The following is a 21,388-nucleotide window of genomic DNA, read 5'->3' as shown; positions in this document are numbered from 1 at the left end:
CCAGAGGATGTAGTGGAGACTGGTACAATTGTAACATTTAAGAGGCATTTGGATGGGTATATGAATAGGAAGTGTTTGGAGGGATATGGACTGGGTGCTGGCAAGTGGGACTAGATTGGGTTGGGATATCTGGTCAGCATGAACAGGTTGACCGAAGGGTCTGTCGCCATGCTGTACATCTCTATGACTCTAAATGAACTAAAATCTGGCTCAGCCTTTTGGATGTGTTGCATTTTTCACGTATGAAATAGTCATCAATTTTTGACCATCCCAGATGTTGTCACATGTCACATGCCTCAAATGAGAAAATAATGTCACCATGAATAGAATAACGTTGGGATAATTTTAGGTCTCCAGGAAACAATTTATATAGTTTACATCAACAAAAAGTCATAATAGGAAGTGAAATAAAGAAACTTTGGACTACAGTGGGATGAAACCTTCAGTTCTGCTCAAATTTCATTTCTGAATTCCTTGAACTGTTCACATTTCCATTTTTCTCTTTAGAAATATTTTAAATCATTACATGTGTAAAGCAGTTCTGAAGTAGATACAGAATTCTGATTGTGGGAATTTCTTGAGACCCCACTTCTGAGATATAAGAAGCCTTGCATTTCTCCAGTGACGTCTACAACCTCAGATGTCTCAATATGTTTTATAGCACTTTGAAATAACACTTTTGAATGCGGGCACTGCTGAAATGGAGGAAAGCACAGCAGTTGCACACAGCAAGCTCCCACATACACCAGTGTGCTCATGACAGGGTAGTGCCTGTTTATTTAAATTGAGGGGTAAATATTGTCTGAGGGTACCGGAGAGAGCTTCCCCGTGTTACTCCACATAAAGTTAGGCTTGCTTATGAGGCTTAAGTCCCTCAGTAGAAAGTGCTGTACTTGTCTTCGGAGTGTTTGATAAGAATAGTGTAGAGAAAGACTCACTAAAATAAAAGAAAGAACCACTGATGATAGAGATCTGAAACAAAAGTAGAAATTGCTGAGCCGGAGATCTAGCAGTTCTGAAGAAGGGTCACTGGACTCAAAACACAAACTCTGCTTTATCTCCACAGATACTGCCAGACCTGCAGAGTCTCTCCAGCAAATTTCTGTTTTGGTTTCGAAGTAACATTCGTAGTTTGTCACCCAGCGCTGTTGCTGCACTGAGGCCAGCATGAAGGGAGAACTGCTTTGTTTACAGGGGCCAATATTTACGTGTTTGCTTGTTCTGTTCTGTGCAATGACTTGGTGATCAATTTGTTTGGCCTTCTGCATTTGCCAGGTTTGAAAAGATTACTGCAGATATCTGACACGGACAAGTACATTGAAGAGATGAAGAAGGAGAAGGAAGAAATCCAGAAAGAGAAGAAGGTGTCCGTGGCACAGCTGTTCTGCTCTTCCAACTACAGACAGCCCCTCACCGTTGCCTTGATGCTGCACATATCCCAGCAATTATCTGGAATTAATGCAGTGAGTGCCAACAATAGCAGCTCTGCTGAGGTTTTACTATTCAAGTTAATGCTGAAGTAACAGTTTGGCAGTACAGATCTTGAGTATTGTTGAAAAAGTTTTTCATCGTGCACATATTAGGACAATTTATAAGAATGCCAATGTAAAGGAAAACCTATATTTATACCATAGAAGAGGAGAATGCTGATTAGTGGGCAAGTGGACTATGACTGGTGTGAAGTTTGCTATTGAGAATACAATGTACTGGCCTCATCCAACAGTCTGTACGAGCAAAACCCACAACAATGTCTAATATTAACTGTGGCTCTGCAATTGAATAACATTTGCTGGATAATTCTGAATGTGTGAAGAATTACAGTGCCAACCAATTTAAAATGATCAGTCAGGCTTGCAGTGTGGCACACATGCACATAGTAGAAGCTACAAACATTCGTACACAAGGCTCTATGTAGTCCAGAAAGAACATGTATATGCAGTTCACCTGTCTCAACTCAGCAAAGTAGGTGACAGCCATTTGCTAGTTCATTTCTCAGATCAATACCCTGACTAATCAGAGGCAACTGCATGGTTTGAAATCCAACACAACTGAGTAGTTAACTGTCAGTTATCATTAACTGCTGCATCCTCCAGGGCAACACTTTTACCTTTATCTTGTAATGTCCCCAAAAGAAACAGAGGGTGAATGTGGAAGATTTGACATCACTCGGTGAGTTTTTTGTGATCTAGAAGGTCCTGCTTGGAGGAGGAGTGAAGGAAGATTCAACAGTGACTTTGAAAAAGGAATTAAAAAATGCTTGTAAAAGACAAAAATACATGTAAGCTTATAGGAGAAGGTGGGGCTTTTAAAGTGTTGGCACTGACATTTGGGTTGAATGGCTTTCTTCTGCGTTGTATGTTCCTATGTTTCTTGTCTTATTTCAGTTTCCAGGGAGTGAGTCTAAGTGAAGTGGGAAGGTTGTACTTTGATCTTAATTTCAGAGGTCATGAGATCATAACCTCAAATCACCAGGCATCTTCTAGGTCCAATAGCACTTCCCAAACCTTCAGTTTGATCCAGTATCAGATATCTGCTACTTTTTGTCATAACACTTCCTTCTCATTCCCTCTAGATATTCTACTATTCCACATCTATTTTCAGAACGGCTGGTTTATCACACCCTGTGTACGCTACCATAGGGGTTGGAGTGGTCAACATCATCTTCACTGTGGTTTCAGTAAGTAGTCAGAAAAACATGGTTTTGGAATCTTTCCTGATGAATAAGAAAAAGACATGGATTTCTATAGCCCTGTGTTACAATCTCAGGACATCACCAGGAGTGAAACATATGATGTGTATTCACTGTTCTAACATTTGTGAGGGAAGCGGGAAGGTTAGGTTTTTTTTAAAATTGATATTTTTATTGAAAATTTAGCACGTTTTTACAAGCTTACAAAATAATACACACAAATACAAACATTAATATAAAATTAAATATTAAATAAATAATAACCAGGGAAGGTTAGTTAGCTGGACAGCTGGTTTGCAATGTAGGATAATGCTAACAGCACAGGTTCAATTCCCACACTGTCTGAGATTACCATGAAGGACTGTACTTCCCAACTCCTCGGGTTAAGCCACCACCAATCATTTCTCTTTAATAAGAGACTATGGCAACTTTACCTTACCTTTTTAATGTAACATAAGAAATGTGATAGCTAGTTTTCACATAGCAAGATCCCAAGGCAATAATAAGATAGGTGACTAGTTAATCAATTGGGGATAAACATTGACCAGGCGAAATCTCTTTCTCTTTTACCAATGTCTGAAAATTTAATAGATTTTCATGAGATCACCTCTCATTCTTTTAGATTCTATAATTTTGTTGCAACGTAATGGTTGTTAAAGGGAGAGTGCATTAAGCTCCACCCAATCTGATGATGTCATACTGATTTGGGTGGGGATAAGGCAAAACATTTTAAGGATCTTTCTCAGTACAAACAAGTCTACTCATAGCCTTAGTAACAAGGATATTCCTATGGCCATAGATTTGTTGGAGAAGCATAGGCCGGAATTGTACATCAGGAGCCAGTGGAATCCCAGACACAGCAGACTCCTTCAGAATAGTCCGCAAATGGAAGATTCCGATGGGAAATATCTCTGCATTTCAAGGCTCATTATTGTCAGAGAAATTCATGAATAACTAAAGGAAAGGTAGATGATTACTAGCCTACCAACTCCTGAATAGCTATTAAGCTAAACTCTTAGATTACAATTCCCCCCCCCCCCCCCCCCCCCGCCCCGCCTACCCTCTCCTTGAACACCCTTTATAACACAACAACATCTCCAACCAGATTCCCTCAACCAACTGCCGCCCTGGTGTCAACTGCTTCACACACCAGCCCCAATATTCACTGCATTCCTACCATCCTAAATCTTCCGGTAACCAACCCTGACAAGCCTCCACAAGCCCTGACATCCACCCCCACCTTTTCAGTTCCGACATAACCCATCCCCCAATGCTGCCAACCCCAATACAGCCATCTGACCTACCTGAGGCAAGTCATTATGGAATCATACAGTACAGGAGAGACCTCTTGGCCCATCAAGAGTCTGCACCAACATAAATCACTCTAAATCTACACTCGTCCCACTTGCCAGCATTTGACCCATAACCTTGAAGTGCTCACCCAATTACTTTTAAAAGATCCCTGCCTTAACTACCCGCCCAGACAGTTCCCACTACCCTCTGGGTGAAAACAATTTCCTCAAAGCCTGACTAAACTTCCTTCCATTCAGCTTAAAATGATGCCCCCTTGTTATTGACCCTTCAGCTAAGGGGAATGTCTGTGTTCTATCCATCCTATCCATGTCCATCATAGCCTTATACGCCTCAAATCAGGACCCCCTCAGCCTTCTCTGCTGTAAAGAAAACAACCTGTGCTTATCCAGACACTGTTCATAGTTAAACTGTTCCATCACCCGAAAGATCCCAGTGAATATCCTCTGCATCCTCTCCAGTACAATCTCATCCTTCCGATGATGTGGTGACCAGAACTATACACAGTCTTCCAGCTCCAGCTTAACCAAGATTCTGTACAGTTACTGCATGACCTCCCTGTACTTATAATCTATGCGATAGTTGTTGAAGACAAGTCTCCTGTATTAATCTGTCCTGTCACATTCAAGGAACTGTGGACAAGCACCCCAAGATCCCTCTGTTCCTTGGAAATTCCTAACGTCCTTCCATTAATGAGTATTCCCTTGTCTTGTTTCTTTTTCCAAAGTGTATCACATCACACCTATCAGGATTAAATTCCTTCTGTCATCCTGTCAAGCTGTTTGTATCCTCTGGTAATCTGAGACCTTCTTCCTCACTGCCAACCATCTGACCAATCTTTGTGTCATCTGCAAACTTAATTATTGTCTAGCTCTGATTCTCATCTACATTTTTAATATACAGTACATCAGGGACAGTAAAGGACACAGCAGTGATCCCTGTGGTATGCCACTGAACACCAGCCCCTGTCACACAAGCATCTTCTACCACCAACCTCTCTCTCCTACCACTAAGCCAATTTTGGAACCCACTTGACAGGTTACCCTGGATCCCATATGCTTTTATGTTCTTTATTAGTCTCCCATATGGAAACTTGTCAAAGCTTTTGCTGAAATCCATGTAAACTAAATGGAGAGAATTCTGAGGATAGGATTTAAGTACATTTGGAAAAGCATGGCCTAATTAGGGATAGTCAGCATGGCTTTGTGCAGGGCAGGTCATGTCTTACTAACTTGATTGAATTTTTTTGAGGAGGTGACAAAGGTAGTCGATGAGTGTAAAACAGAGGATGTTATTTACATAGATTTTCATGAGGCTTTCAACAAAGTGTCTCATGGTAGGCTTATCCAGAAGATTAAGATGTATGGAATCCACGGTGTCTTGGCTGTGTGGATTCAGAATTGGCTTGCCCATAGACAGCAGAGGCTATGGTGGAAGGGTGTTTTTCAGGCCGAAGGCCCATAACCAATGGTGTTCCACAGGGATCCATACTGGGACCTCTACTGTTTGTGATATATATAAATGACTGAAATGAAGATGTAGACGGGTAGGTCAGTAAGTTTGCAAATGATACAAAGATGGGTGCAGTTGTGGATTGTGTAGAAGGTTATTAAAGGATACAGTGGGATACAGATCAATTGTAGATATGGGTGGAGAAACGGCAAATGGAGTATAATCCAGGTGTGTGTGAGGCGCTGCACTTTGGGAAATCAAATGTTAATGAAAAGTATACAATTAATGACAGGACTCTGAACATCATTGATGTATAGAAGGATCTTGGGTTCAAATCCATAGCTCTGTGCAAGTGGCCACACAAGTAGATAGGGTGGTAAAGATGGCGTATGGCATCCTTGCCTTTATTGGATGGGAAATTGAGTACAAGACTCAGGATGTCATGTTGCAGCTTTATAAGACTTTGGTTTGGCCACATTTAGAGTATTTCGTTCAGTTCTGGTCACCCCATTCCAGGAAGAATGCAGAGACTTTGGAGAGGGTGCAGAAGAGGTTTACCAGGATTGGAGGGTATGAGCTATAAGGAAAGGCTAGAAAAACTCAGGTTGTTTTCTCTTGAGTGGCAGAGGCTGAGAGCAGAGTTGGTAGAAGTCTGTAAAATTATGAGATGCATAGATAGGGTTGACAGCTGGATTTTTTTTCCTTTGAATTGAAATGTCTAATATGAGGGGCATTCGTTTAATGTGAGAAGGTACAGGTTCAAAGTAGATGTGAGGGGCACATGTTTTTACACAGGGACTGGTAGGAGTCTGAAATGCACCGTCAGGGATAGTGGTAGAGGCAGATATGAAAAGGGTATTTAAGGGACTTTTAGATAAGCACACGAATATGCAAGGAATGGAGGGAAATGGATGAAGGGCAGGCAGAAGGGATTACTTTCATTTGGCGTCATGTTCAGCACAACATTGTGGGTTGAAGGGCCTATTCCTGTGCTGTAGTGTTCTATGTTCTATGTTCTACATCAACTGCACTACCCTCATCTACACACCTGGTCACCTCCTTGAAAAATTCAATCAAATTTGTCAAGCAAGACCTCCCTCTGACAAAGCCATGCCTTCTATCCCTGATCAAACTTGTCTCTCCAAATAGAGATTAATTCTCTCCTGCAGAATTTTTTCCAGTCATTTCCCCATCACTGATGGGAGAGTTGCTGATCTATAATTCCTTCGTTTATCCCTACCACACTTCTTGAAACGTGCGGCACCTCATGGCGGTATGGTGGCTCGTGGATGGCATGGTGGCTCAGTGGGTGGCATGGTGGCTCAGTGGGTGGCATGGTGGCTCAGTGCTGCCTCACAGCGTCAGGGACCCAGGTACAATTCTAGCATCGGGCGACTGTCTGTGTGGAGTTTGCCCATTCTCCCCGTGTCAGCATGGGTTTCACCCAGGTGCTCAGGTTTCCTCTCACAGTTCAAAGATGTGCAGGTTAGGTGGATTGGCCATACTAAATTGCCTCATAATGTCCAAATATATATTGGTCAGGTGAATTAGCCATGGGAAATGCAGAGTTACAGGAATAGGGTAGGGAGGTTGGGGTAGGTCTGGATAGAATGCTGTTCAGAGGGCCGGTGTGGACTTGATGGGCCAAATGGCCTGCTTTCATGCTGGAGGTATTCTATGGTTTCTAAATGGAACCACATCAGCTGGTGTCCAACCCTCTGGCATTTCTCCTGTCACCAAAGAGGAATTAAACATTTGGGTCAGAGTCCTTGTAATTTCCTTCCTTCTCTCCCACAAAGTCATAGAGTCATAGAAACGTACAGCACAGAAACAGACCCTTCAGTCCAACTCATCTATGCCAACTAGATATCCTAACCTAATCTAGTCCCATTTGCCAGAAATTGGCCCATATCCCTCTAAAACCTATTCATATACCCATCCAGATGCCTTTCAAATATTGTAATTGTACCAGCCTTCACCACTTCCTCTGGCAGCTCATTCCACACACACACCACCCTCTGTGTGAAAACGTTGCCCCTTAGGTGCCTTTTAAATCTTTCCCCTCTCACTCTAAACTTATGCCCTCTAGTTCTGGACTCCCGCACACCAGGGAAAAGACCTTGTCTATTTACCCTATCCATGCCCCTCATGATTTTATAAACCTCTATAATGTCACCCCTCAGCCTCCGTCGCTCCAAGGCAAACAGCCCTAGCCTATTCAGCCTCTCCCTACAGCTTAAACCCTCCAACCCTGGCAACAGCTGTTCCTAAATCTTATGAAATTATGAACATCTTGTAAATCTTTTCTGAACCCTTTCAAGTTTCACAACAGCCTTCCTGTCGGAGGGAGACCAGAATTGCATACAATATTCCAAAGGTGGCCTAACTAATGACCTGTACAGCCTCAACATGACCTCCCAACTCTTCTACTCAATGCTTTGACCAATAAGAAAAAGCATACCAATTGCCTTCTACACTACTCTATCTACCTGTAATTCCACTTTCAAGGAGCTATGAACCTGTACTCCAAGGTCTCTTTGTTCAGCAACTCCCCAGGACCTTATGATTCAGTGTATAAGTCCTGCCCTGATTTGCCTTTCCAAAATGCAGCACCTGGTATACAACGCAGCTGGACCTGGGGATGTGTCTCCTTTTAAGCCCATCAAATCATCCAATTAGATGGGCTTAAAAGGCTAAAAGTTCATTTCCTTTGCCAAACTGCTCAAGAACCTCAGAATCCTGCTTCTAGAATTCTGTGCATACATCTATCTACTCCTGAGTAAAGAATGATATGAAGTCCTTGTTTACCCCTTAACAATGCCCCTTGGTCCTTAATGGGCCCAACTTGTACCCTCTTATCCTTTTTCCCTTGATATATGTTCTTGGGATTTTACCAATCAGTGTTTTTTCATATCCCTACTTTGGTTTCCTAACTGCTTTCTTAAGGACCCCCAGTACTTTTCTGTCCTCCACTAGGGCATCTTTTGAACTTTTTAAAAGCTTCTCATTTCCTTCTTATCCATTTCTGAAAATTCCTCGACATCCAAGTTTCCTTGGGGCTTGTTACTCCTTTATTTCACCTTAAAGGGACCATGCTGGGCCTGTACTCTCACCAACTCACTTCCATGGTATCTAACACCTGACACCTTACTCACTTGACACCTTACATACCTGGCACCCTAAACCCACACTTATATATTTAGCCTTTCAGAACAGCTGTCAAAGATCCTGGCTGTACTGCTGGATGCTTACATCACAAAATGCATTACACTAACTGGTGCAATGGGAGCATGGTTTGACTTCCCCTGAGTATGCCACAGGAGGGGCAATTATTTTTTCTTTTTCACAAAATCCCTACCTACACTCTGCATGTCTGAAGGAGAACAAGATTGGAACTCTGAGCGGAGTTCAATACTAATACAAAAGGAGTAAAGTGACAATCTCTCTGTGATTGCCACTCTTCAGAATATCCAAACCAATGTCTATCATACCAGTTTAATTGCTGTCATGCAATAAATTACATCTTTTTTAAGAAAAGAGCATCTGCTTGCTAGTACTCAATAATGTTTGACCCTCTACCAAAATAGACCCTTGAACACAGTCAAGAAAAGAGGATTTGTTACTGAATTCCATAAGCAACACAAGTTACCACATAGGACATTTCCTTAATCTCAGGAGTTAATCTTGGGAACCTTCAATTCTAACAGAGTTTGAACCCATAAGTACTAATTCACAGGCAAGGGTGCTATCAGATGAACAAATACTTATATTTTTAATACAGCAAACATTCCCAAAATGCTCACCTGTGCGAGTAAGGTTCGGGCTGTCCAAGGTTTCATTGCCAGTTTGTGCTAAGATCACTGTTCTCAGTGCAAATAATTAGCTGACCTACAATTAATCTCAGTCAGCGGTCCTGAGAACAATCAACCGAGACTCTCACTGGTGACTACTGGTCAGAGATCCCTGTTATGATGAACATCATGAGCTATATCATGGGCTCATGGACATCAGACGATGACAGCCAGTTTGTTTTTCATCACAATCATCACCTCTATCCCCAACCCCCGTGGTGATTTGGCTTGCTGTAACTTCTTATATTTGAAACATTTGTCACTACTGTCAATGTCTCAGAATGCCAAATATGACCTGGGATATCTTGGGTGGATTCATTGCCACCAATCCTTCTTTCTAGTATAGGTCTAGGCTACTGATACCTTGCAGGAATAGTTATCCATATGAAGTCTTAGGCAGAAATGTAAGCTTGATCGTAGTTAAACAAAATTTATTTATTTCATATTTTTGGATAGCTAGTTCCACTACATCTAAGACATATAATGGTCTCTTATGAAACATCTCAATTTAAGAGTACATTCACATTCCAGCTTTTACAACATTGCCACACAGTATTGGTAACCAGCACATAATGAGAAGCAGAGCTGAACATTGGAGAACTAGTTAGCTCTTTCCAGGAACAGGTCTCCATATCCTGATGGACAGAGCTTATCTTGTGATGTCAATTATCCCCTTTTTAGGTCTTAGCTGTCTTATGCAAGACCGTTGACCTATAACGAATAGATCTTTTTTCACTGAAGGGATACCAGTCATCATCAAACTTGGTGCCCGAGCAAGGACTCAAAGTCAATTATCAGCTGAAATATTAAGTCTATCTCCTTTTCTCCATCAATGCTGTTGATGTGCTGCATATTACACAGCATCCTTTAATTAGTAACTTGCTATTTGTTTTATAGCTCTCAGGATGGGGATAGTTTTGCAAAACATTATTAATTGTGGAATGTGGGTGTCAGTGGCTGACCAGCATTTATTGCATGTCCCTCGTTGTCCTTGAGAAGGTTACAGTGAGCTGCCTTCTTAAACTGTTTCCGTCCACGTGTGGGGTTGGCTCACGATACCATTTCCAATTGTTAATTTTGATTAGTTAGCACTAAAACTGTATGTTTTTTGCAGGACACAGCTGAGGACATGTCCTAGGGGTATTGTCTCTGGACTAGTAATCCAGAGCACTATCAAAACTGAATTGAATAAATAACATTTTACAGTCAAGGGCAGTAATAGTTCAAAGTATTATGAGGAAGGACAAAACAAGAATAAACAATTCTGTAGGACCTTGCACAACCTCAGGACATAGCTCAGCTGATTTGATTTGGAAATATTCCTTCAACTATCAGCCAGGTCCCTTGCTCCTTTTGTAATGTGGTGTATTCTTTGTGGAAATTTTTATTTGTTCATGAGATATTGGTGACTCTGTCTAGGCCAACAACTATTGTCTATCCTGAATTGTTAGACATTAGTTAAGAGTCAACCACATTGCTGTGGGTCTGGAGCTATATGGAGGCCACACGGTACAAGACAGCAGATTTCTATTCCTTAAGGACATCAGTGAACCAAATGGGTTTTTACAGCAGTGTTACCATCAGGCTGGCTTTTTAATTCCAGATTTTTAGTAAGTTCAAATTCCACCATCTATTATGCTGGGATCCGAATCCATATTACCATGGGGGTCTGGATTACTAGCCCAGAGACAATGCCCCTAGGACATGTCCTCAGCTGTATCCTGCAAAAAAACATGCAGTTTTAGTTACAGTGCTTCTATCCAGCAGTTTAAAAAGGTGATTCATCACCATCTTTTCAGGAGCAATTATGAATGAGCAATAAGTGTTGGCTTCACCAACATAATCACATCTCATGAAAGAAAATAAACAAAAGTTGGGAAGCCTATTACCATTAACCATTAAGGATCACACATCAAGAGGCACTTAAAATACTTAAAGTTTCAATTACATCAGGCATAAAGAGAAACCATTTCTGCTGATGGGGACATTAAAAATATGAAACTAGCACTAAACTCTGAACTGGACAGATTGGAGGGGAAAGAGGATGAGCTTTTCCACACAAAGAGAAGTGGTGTTCTGGAATTCTCATTTTCAAAGGCAATGGATTGTGGGATGAAATTAGAGCCTTATAAGACAGTGATTGTTAGATATTTGTTGGCCACCTAGACTAACGGACCAAAGGTGAATAAATAGAGTTAAGAATTAGATCTGAGTCGAGAGTGTGGTGCTGGAAAAGCACAGCAGGTTGGACAGCAACTGAGGAGGAGGAAAATTGACATTTTGGGCATAAGCTCTTCATCAGGAATGATTCCTGATGAAGGACGTATGCCTGAAACATTCATTCTCCTGGTCCTCGGATGCTACCTGACCTGTTGTGCTTTTCCTGCAGCACACTCTCGACTCTGATCTCCAGCAGCTGCCGTCCTCACTTTATCCTTTGTGGGCGGCACGGTGGCTCAGTGGTTAGCACTGCTGCCTCACAGCGCCAGAGACCAGGGTTCAATTCCCGCCTCAGGCGACTGACTGTGTGGAGTTTGCACATTCTCCCCGTGTCTGCATGGGTTTCCTCCGGGTGCTCCGGTTTCCTCCCACAGTCCAAAGATGTGCAGGTTAGGTGAATTGGCCATGCTAAATTGCCCGTAGTGTTAGGTAAGGGGTAGATGTAGGGGTATGGGTGGGTTGCGCTTCGGCGGGGCAGTGTGGATTTGTTGGGCCGAAGGGCCTGTTTCCACACTGTAAGTAATCTAATCTAATATAATCTAATCATCCTCCTTGAGAATTAGATCTGCCCTAGTGTAATAGAATGATCATGTTTGGGTGTTCATGGCCCTCTATTCCTTCTATATTCCTAAGACTGAACTTGGTATCAATATATGTAGAAATATTCCCAAATGCTAATCTATAGCTTTAGTGTTAGGACAGTACTGAAAATTGAAGAACTGATGTACAAGGATATCTGCACAAGAAACAACAGGCAAGATCCATCCAAGAAGGCTTGCTGCATAGCCGGAGGAATCTTGGCTATGGTCTCTGAGAAGCAGCAGGATCACTGCTTCTAGACTGGACATATTTTGCTTCCTCTGACGTGTATTTTTTTTAGGTCTTCCTGGTGGAGCATGCTGGCCGTCGGTCTCTCTACATAATAGGCCTGGCAGGGATGTGCAGCTGTGCATTTCTAATGACAGTCGGGCTAGTTTTCCAGGTGAGTGGATTTGATGCACAAAATGTATCCAGCGAGAGAAGGCACATGTATGCACCTGTAAACATGTAAAGAAAGACTTTGTATTTGCGTAGTGCCACTCGTAGCCTTAGAAGTCCATTTTCCTGCTCCTCGGATGCTGCCTGACCTGCTATGCTTTTCCAGCAGCACACTCTTGACCCTTCACAGCAAATGGCAAACTTTTAAAAGTTTATTCACACACCATCAAGATGTTTGGTCACCTGACAGAGTTCACAGACAGATTACTTTTACCCTTGGACGTTTATTTTTAGCTACTTTTAATTGGGTCCACAGCACAGAAATAGGCACCTTTCATTTAGTTTAGACAATTGTTAGAAATTTCTTTTGTCCTGAAAGTACTAATATTCTAATGCAAAAGGAAATCACTTTGGTTTCTTGATAGTTATTACCCTATCTACAAATATATATATACCTGTGGACTAACGGCACAGAGGCCAGTATCCCAACATCAAGTCACCCTTTATTTACATGTGAACCAGATGGGTTTTTCCAGCAATCAGCAATGAATTCATAGTCATTAGACTCTTAATTCTACCCTCTTAATGAATCGAAATTCCATTATCTGTTATGGTGGGATTTGAACCTGGATCCCCAGTACATTATCTGGGTTTCTGGATTAACAGCCCAGTGATAATACCACCAGGCTGTAACCATTGAAAAAATAGAATATGAGAACTTTATAACTTCAGGTTACATGCTATAATACAGTGATGATTTCATGGGTATAACTTTCAGAGGTATATTGCTAAATTGATCATTAACCATAACACAATACACAAGCCTCTTTTTATGTCTCTTCATCTGATTCTATCAGCATATTGTCCTATTCCTTTCACTCTCACGTGTGTATCCAACTTCTTCTGATTTACTGTAAGTACTCTTTGTGGTAATGAGTTATTGTCTGGGTAAAGACTTCTTTTATGAATTTCCTGTCTGATTACATTTGTGGCCCTATCTAGTTCTGGGCTGCCACCAATGGAAACATTTTCACTGTCTAACCTACTAACCCTTTCACTATCATAAAGCTGTCCATCTGGTTCATATTCAGCTTTTGTTTCAAATAAAAATTCCAGCATGTTCAATATTTCTAATTATTTCTAACCTCTCATTTCTGGTTTGATTCTTTTCTGATGTCTCTTTTTTGTATTTTCAGAGTGCTCCAATCAAGGTTAGGGGCAATTTATTAGCTTGGATAGAGGATTGACTAACCAATAGAATGCAGAGAGTTAGTGTAAGAGATTTAGCAAGATAGAACTGGTAGGGTGCAACAGAGTTAAGTCCTTGTGCCCCACCTATTTACAATCTGTGTTTATAACTTGGATGGAGGGATAGATGATACTACAGCCACATTTACAGATGACACAAAATTAGGTGGGAAAGTAAGTTGCAATAAAGAAATAAGAATTTTACAAATGGAAATGCATAGATTAGGTGAATAGGTTAAACTTTGGCTGATGGAGTTTAACGTAGAACAGCATAATGTGATCCATTTTGGTCAGCAGACGAGAAAGACAATTTATAACCTAAATGGAGAGAAACTATAGAGTGATTGGTGCAGAGGCACCTGGGCATCTCTGTGCACGAAGCACAGAAAACTATATGTAGGCAGAGCAGATAATAAGGAAGGCAACTTGAATGTTGGCATTTATTGCTATAGGAATAGAGTGTAAAGGTAGGAAAGTATCGCTGCAATTGTACATGACGTTAGTTAGACTGCACCTGAACTATTGCGTACAGTTTTGAAGTGATATAATTTTTGCACTGGGGGAAGTCCAGATGAGATTCAGTTGATTGATTTCAAAGATACGTGTTTTTTCTTATGAAGAGGAATTGAGCAGTTTAGACCTATACTCACTAGAGTTTAGAAGGAAGAGACGAGATCTAATTGAGGCAAGTAAAGTACTAAAGGGGACTCACAAAGTAAATGTAGAAAGATTGCTTCCTCTTGTAGGACAAGCTACAACGAGAGGGCACAGTTTTAGGATAAGGGATGGCAGATTTGAAACTGAGATGAGGAAATATTACTTCTCTCAAAGGGTTGTGAATCTGTGAAATTCATGATCCCAGAGTGCAGTGGATTCCCAGAGCACTAACTAAATTTAAGGTGGAGATAGCACATTTTTAATTAGTAATGGGTTGAAAGATTATGGAGAGTGGGTGGGAAAGTGGAGTTGAGATCAGATGAGATCAGCTATGATCATGTTAAATTGTAGAGGAAACTCAAGGCTTACTTCTGCTCCCAGTTTTTATGTTCTTATGCTCCTTCTTTACCCACAGCACAATTTCACCTGGATGAGCTACCTGAGCATGTCAGCTATCTTTATCTTCGTAGCCTTCTTCGAGATTGGACCAGGCCCGATCCCTTGGTTCATTGTAGCTGAGTTATTTCGGCAAGGGGCACGGCCAGCTGCTATAACCATTGCGGGTTTCTGCAATTGGACCTGTAATTTCATCGTGGGAATGTGCTTCCCATACATTGCGGTAAGGGAATTTACAACCTGCTTTTTCAATGACATATAAGTCTGGAAAGACATAATCCAAACTGACATCTTAATGTGTCTTTGTTCAAAAGGGTGATATCTCCAGGATTCACTAATGCTATACCCCCAACATGCTAAGACCATGATAAAATCACTCACTCCTAAACTCCATCACAATTTGCATTTAGTTAGCATTTTAAGCGTATATATAGAACATAGAACATAAAAGCGCAGTACAGGCCCTTCGGCCCTCGATGTTGCGCCGATCTGTCATACCAATCTGAAGCCCATCTAACTTTACACTATTCCATGTACTTCCATATGCTTGTCCAATGACGACTTAAATGTACTTAAAGTTGGCGAATCTACTACCTTTGCAGGCAAAGCATTCCATACCCTGACTACTCTCTGAGTAAAGTATAGCAGAATAAGTCAGAGTAGTAGAATTCCAGAGTTTTGGGTCCAGGGCAATGTTAGAGCAATTAAAATCAGGGATGTGCAAGAGGCCAGAATTAGAGAAGCAAAAAGATCTCAGAGGGTTGTGGGCTGAAGAAGCTTACTGAGATAGGAGAGATTTTGAATATCAAAGTGTTGCTTAACTGGGAGACCATTTGTATGTTGATGAGCACAGCAGTGAGGGTGTGAGTGGGAATTGGTGTAAATTGGGACAGTGACATATGACTGTAGCAGACAAAGATTTCATTTTATTGAGCAGACGAAGTGAAAACCAAGAAGCACAGTGCCCAAAGTCATGTAGACAGAAATAAGGAATAACACAGTTTTATTTAATCTTGTTGGCATGACTCTGATCTGATCAGTGCAAAATGTTGTTTTATAGAACCATTAAAAAAATTTCAGCAAATGAAGAGACCATTGAGCTCAACATGTCTGCACTGGCTGAATAAATATGCTGCCCATCCTAATCCCAGTAAGTAGGTCCCAGTCTGGAGCTTTGCAGAATACAGATCTTCAGGTGAAGAGCCAGGTTTCTTTGACATCAGTTTCTTCCCTAATTACCAAACCAAATGCAAAATTCCAGACACGCAACACCCTCTGGGTGAGAAAAGTTTTTCTCATGTCTCCTATAATCCACCAACCAATCACCCTAAATCTATGCCGAGGTTTTATTCAGGATTTGTTCTGCATTCACCTTAGTGGAATGTAAAGTCAGCAAACTAATTGGTGGATTGCATCATATCAATTTCCCTGATGGAACAGCTGAATGAAATTATATCCTAAGAGTGTGTGATGCATTTAGAGATCTCTCTAAATTCTATATTCCAGCCTATTGCCATGGTCTTCAGTGTACAGGTGCAAACGCATCCAATCCCAATTAGGCAAGAAATCCGAAGAGTGGAAAAATAGAGTAGTGCAGCATGAAAACAGACCCTTCAGTCCAACCAGTCCATGCTGACCGTATTCCCAAATGAAAGTAGTCCCAATTGCCTGCAATAAGCTTATATTGCTCCAAACCTTTCATATTTATGCACTTATCGAAATATTGTTTAAACAGTGCAACTGTAGCTACATCTACTGAACCATTCTCTGTGTAACTTCCTCCTCTTACCTTGCAAATATGCTCTCTAGTTTTGAACTCCCCCCACCCAAGGGAAAAGACCTTTGCTCTTCACCTTATCTATGGCCCACACAATTTATAAACCTCAATACGATCATCTCCGAACTTCCTACACTCCAGTTAAAAATATCCCAGCCCATCTAGCCTATTTTTATAACTCAAACTCTCTATTCCTGGCAACATGCTGGTCAATCTTTTCTGAACCCTCTCCAATTTAACCATATCATAGGGCAACTAGCATTATACACAGTACTCCAGAGCAGGCCTCACCAACACCTTGTACAGCCTCAATATTACATCCCAACTCCTACACTCAAAGGTCTGATCTGTGGTGACTTTGGAAGCTGTGGGACACTATCTCAATCTCCAACTCGAGGCTTTGCCCCATTAGAATGAATGTCAATCTAGAAAGTAGACTGATGCATCAGATTTATCCACTGGTCAGGAACTATAGTTGACAAAAGAAACTTGTGACATGACAGCTGTTTCACCTGAAGCAGACAAGATTGACAGGCAATGAAATTAACAATTATAGAGCAATGAAGGATTTTGACATGTTGTAAGGGTAAAAAGTGCAATCTTATGTTGGAGCTTAAGCAATGAAGCATCACAAACTATTCTAAGATTGTGAAAGAGTAATTTCTTTGCACAGAGCATTTTTAGAACATGGAAATACTTTAAAATTGTGGATTGGTTACAACACAGACGGCCATTTGGCTTATACAGTCATAGCTGCCTCTAGGCAAGAGCAACTCACTTGCCATTTTGCTGTAATCCCTGAAAAAGATTCCTCTTGAGGTGCCACAGGAAGTGCTTGAAACAGAGAACATTGCACCTTCTAAAGGAAAATTAGGTCGATATTTGAAACAGAGGAATTTGCAGATCTGGAGGAAGAGAATGGTTTCAGGACAATGGGATTGACAGAGAACTATGGTGAGATAGAGGGACTAGTATTAAGTTCATAGAATCATAGAATCCCTACAGTGCAGAATGAGGCTATTTGACCCTTCGAGTATGCATCGACCCCCTAAAGAGCATCACACCCAGATCTGGCCACCTCCCCTAACCCCAAAACCCCACATTTACCATGGTCAATTCACCTAACCTGCACATCTTTGGATTGTGAGAGCAAACCAGAGCACCCAGAAGAAACCCAAGGAGAATGTGCAAACTCCACACAGCCACCCAAGGATAGAATCAAACACGGGTTTCTGGTGCTGTGAAACAGCAGTTTTGTTCATGATGAAGGGCTTATGTCCAAAACGTCGATTTCCCCGCTCCTCGGATGCTGCCTGACCTGCTGTGCTTTTCCAGTACCACACTCTCGCATCGGCAGTCCTCACTTTCTCCTAGCAGTGTTGGACCAGTTTGCTTCCTGTTTTGCTATAAACGTTTGTGCGTATATAACTCAAGTACAAATTGGGAACTATTTCTGACTCAATCCTCTTCAGGCTGATTGATCACTATTTCCTTTGAAGACATTCTCTCCACATTTTCTCCACAGGAGCTGTGTGGTCCTTATGTATTTGTCATTTTTGCTGGGCTGCTCTTTGGTTTCACCTTATTCACGTACTTCAAAGTGCCCGAGACAAAAGGAAAGACATTTGAACAGATCGTGCAAGGATTCCGACGAAAGAAATTGTCATCAGCCCAACTCAAAGCTTCCGCCACTGAACTAGAACATTTGGGCAGTACAGAGGCCTAATGGATGGACAAAGGGAAAAGATCAGATTCTGAAACTTTCTACTGTGCCTATTGCGGTGAATGGATTCAAATTAAGACTGAAACAGGAACAATGTTAAAAGGTGTACCAGTAACTCGAGGGAAACATGTTGGAAAATTGCTGTGCATCTTCCCTTGCTGTTGGATGGAACCAAAACCATCTACAATGCATATTGATATTGTACAAAGAATGACTAAATGAACACATTTAGTAAAACAGATTTCCCAGTGTGGGCTGGTGCAAGTCTGGGCTGGATCCCAGTGTAAGCTGGATCACAGTGTGGCCTGGATTGTCTCTTTGCCCTTTGTTCCAATGCTGTCCTGGAGGTGGATGCACAAGATCATTCTGTCAACTGTCCATGATTAATCTTAAATTTCTGGTGACTCCAGGTTAATTCCTGGATTCTGGGGTAAATTGCCCTGGAGGGTTATCATCAATTTCTTTCTCTGTCTGTTTTCTTTGAACACTTTCACTTGAAAAGGTTCGGAGTTGGGGAGAAACAAAAAGTTCTTTTAAGTGACAGTTGAGCATTAATCAAATCACTAGAGATGAACATTGATGACATTAGGGCACAATAATAATGGTGCTAATGAGAAACAGTTTGAGATTACTCTGCGTGGAATTAGTGGATGAACACTTACCTTGTTTAAATGAAACTAATTGCCCGATTGGAGTAAAACAGAAATGAACTCCATTGTGTTCATTGGATTAGCACCATCTGCTAAAATGAGAGTGCCATTTCAGATGAACTGATAAAGGATTTTGGAAATAGAATATAACTTTTTTGGGGAAGGAGTGAAGTGGTGCCTATTGTGCACTCTGCCTGATCTTTTCTTCACTCATGAGGAGAAAGTGAGGTCTGCAGATGCTGGAGATCAGAGATGGAAATGTGTTGCTGGAAAAGCGCAGCAGGTCAGGCAGCATCTAGGGAACAGGAGAATCGACATTTCGGGCATTAGCCCTTCTTCATTCCTGAAGAAGGGCTAATGCCCGAAACGTCGATTCTCCTGTTCCCTAGATGCTGCCTGACCTGCTGCGCTTTTCCAGCAACACATTTCCATCTCTTTTCTTCACTCATGTTAGTGCAAAGGGAAATGGCGATCTGATGTACAAAGATACATGTACATTCATTGCCACACAAGTTGTGATTATTTTCCCTACTTCCTTTTATTGAAGGCCATGCTTTTCAGTGTGTTATTGCCATGCAGCTTTAAAGTTATTATTAACTACCCAACAGTATTCTTAAATCCTGCCGAGAAGAATATTAGCCAGGATTTTGTGCTTTTAATGATGTCATTATTAGCCTTTGAAGTTGCCAGCAACTTCTGCCATGCATAGTTAAATGTGGAAATCCAGAAATTGCTGTTTTCTGCTCCTCTGCAGGGTGCACTGTTGAAGTGTCTGTAGGTGACAATCTGTCAAAATCACTGACTGATGAAAATTGTACCTTCTAAGTTGTAATCTTGCTGTTAACAACCCACAAAATGTCACACCTCATTGAAACCTTCCCAGGTTTTTAAGTGCATTTAGTTACAAAAAAACCCCCAGAAACTTTTGGAAAAACTCAGCAGATCTGGCAATATCTGTGCAGAGAAAGCAGATTTAACGATATGGATCCAGTGACCCTTCTTCACAAGGACCCGAAATGTTAATTCTGCTTTCTCCCCCATATCTGCTGTCGGACCTACTGAGTTTTTCCAGAAATTTCTGTTTTTGTTCCTGATTTCCAGCATCTGCAGTTTTTTGTATTGTTCATATTTAATCACAAGTACCGCTGAACAATCAAAAATTTTATATAATGGTGTAAAGGAAGAAGTTTCCATTTTAATAAAACAAAATATAGTTTTACAATAATATTGCAAAATAGTTTTAAAAAGTGAAGGATAATCAGTATATTCCTCTTCTTAGGTTGCTTATTTGATAGCATCGCAATTGCTGAATGCATGGAGATACCCTAGACTGGATGCCAAATTCAAATTAGCATTGGGAAAGGGGAAGTCCCCACCAAAGATATTGTTAGAGCTTGGTTTTCATCAAGATCTGTGATCTGAATCATTGCTTCTCCATTGACCAGAAGAAAATATATTTTGCACAGATTTAGGCCATTTGAGCAGTGTGCACTGCTTCTCCCTACCTCCTACTTGTAGTCCTTCTGTTATTCTGGTTTGAAAGGGAGGTGATGGAATACTGCAAGTCTGTGGAGGAGATCATAAGTGGAAAAGTACTTATGTAAAGTTTATAATTAAATTATTCATCTATAATTGTTCATTTCTTTTATAGTAACTTTTGTCTGATTGCTAAAGCATGAAAATGGGTGAATTGAGGATTGAACTGAATCTTCACTGGTGATTTACTGGCATACCAGACTCTGGGGAAGCAACAATTGAGGTATTCATTAATTCTTTCCTCAAGGTGACAGACTTTGTATCAGTCACCAGCCCTGAAGCCATCAGCCATCAGTGCTCGATCCAATCTTTTGTCTCTGAGAGCCATTTTAGAATGTTTAGGATTAATTTTGCAACATTAATCATAGCATAGGTGGTGCCATGGCTCAGTGGTTAGCACCGCTGCCTCACAGTGCCACGGACTTGGGTTCGATTCCACTCTTGGGCATCTGTCTGTGTGGAGTTTGCACATTCTCCGTGTCTGCGTGGGTTTCCTCCAGGGGCTCTGGTTTCACCCCACAGTCCAAAGATGTGCAGATTAGGTGGATTGGCCATGTTAAATTGCCCACAGTGTCCAGGTTGTGTACGTTAGATGGATTAGTCATGGGAATTGTAGGGTTACAGGGATAGGATGGGTCTGGGTGGGATGTTCTTCACAGGGTTGATGTGGACTTGAAAGGCCTAATGGCCTGCTTCCATGCTGTAGGGATTTTACGATCTCACTCCTGATCTTAAAAGATACAATCATAGGGAGAGTGGCATGGAGTTGGATTAGAGAGGGATGGGCAGGCTGAGTAGGTATTCAGAGTAGTAGGCCTGGATGTTGTGATCAGGAAGTGATAATATAGAATAATGTACACCAGCAATTCATGGAAGCTGATCCAAAGAGCAGCATATTAC

At 41.3% G+C, this 21,388-nt stretch overlaps 1 protein-coding gene across 3 annotated transcripts in view; it reads left to right on the top strand.

The window, feature by feature from the left end:
• The window catches only part of slc2a2 (solute carrier family 2 member 2), a 59,121-nt gene that overhangs the window by 22,051 nt on the left and 15,682 nt on the right, over nt 1-21,388 (top strand). Inside the window, exons 7-11 of one of the 3 annotated variants that reach the window (XM_043702579.1) lie at nt 1,276-1,463; nt 2,573-2,677; nt 12,404-12,505; nt 14,822-15,025; nt 18,105-19,194. In XM_043702579.1, coding sequence (XP_043558514.1) covers nt 1,276-1,463; nt 2,573-2,677; nt 12,404-12,505; nt 14,822-15,025; nt 18,105-18,305 — 800 coding nt within the window. In that variant the 3' untranslated portion in view covers nt 18,306-19,194. Of the gene's footprint in view, nt 1-1,275; nt 1,464-2,572; nt 2,678-12,403; nt 12,506-14,821; nt 15,026-18,104; nt 19,195-21,388 lie in introns of those variants that run through there. The other 2 variants (XM_043702581.1, XM_043702580.1) reach the window with 2 other exon arrangements.

This window comes from Chiloscyllium plagiosum, chromosome 13 (genome assembly GCF_004010195.1).
Source record: "Chiloscyllium plagiosum isolate BGI_BamShark_2017 chromosome 13, ASM401019v2, whole genome shotgun sequence".
Taxonomy (NCBI): Eukaryota; Metazoa; Chordata; class Chondrichthyes; order Orectolobiformes; family Hemiscylliidae; genus Chiloscyllium; species Chiloscyllium plagiosum.
The sequence above is the reverse complement of the archived record's forward strand: the minus strand, read 5'-3'. Positions and strand labels throughout refer to the sequence as shown.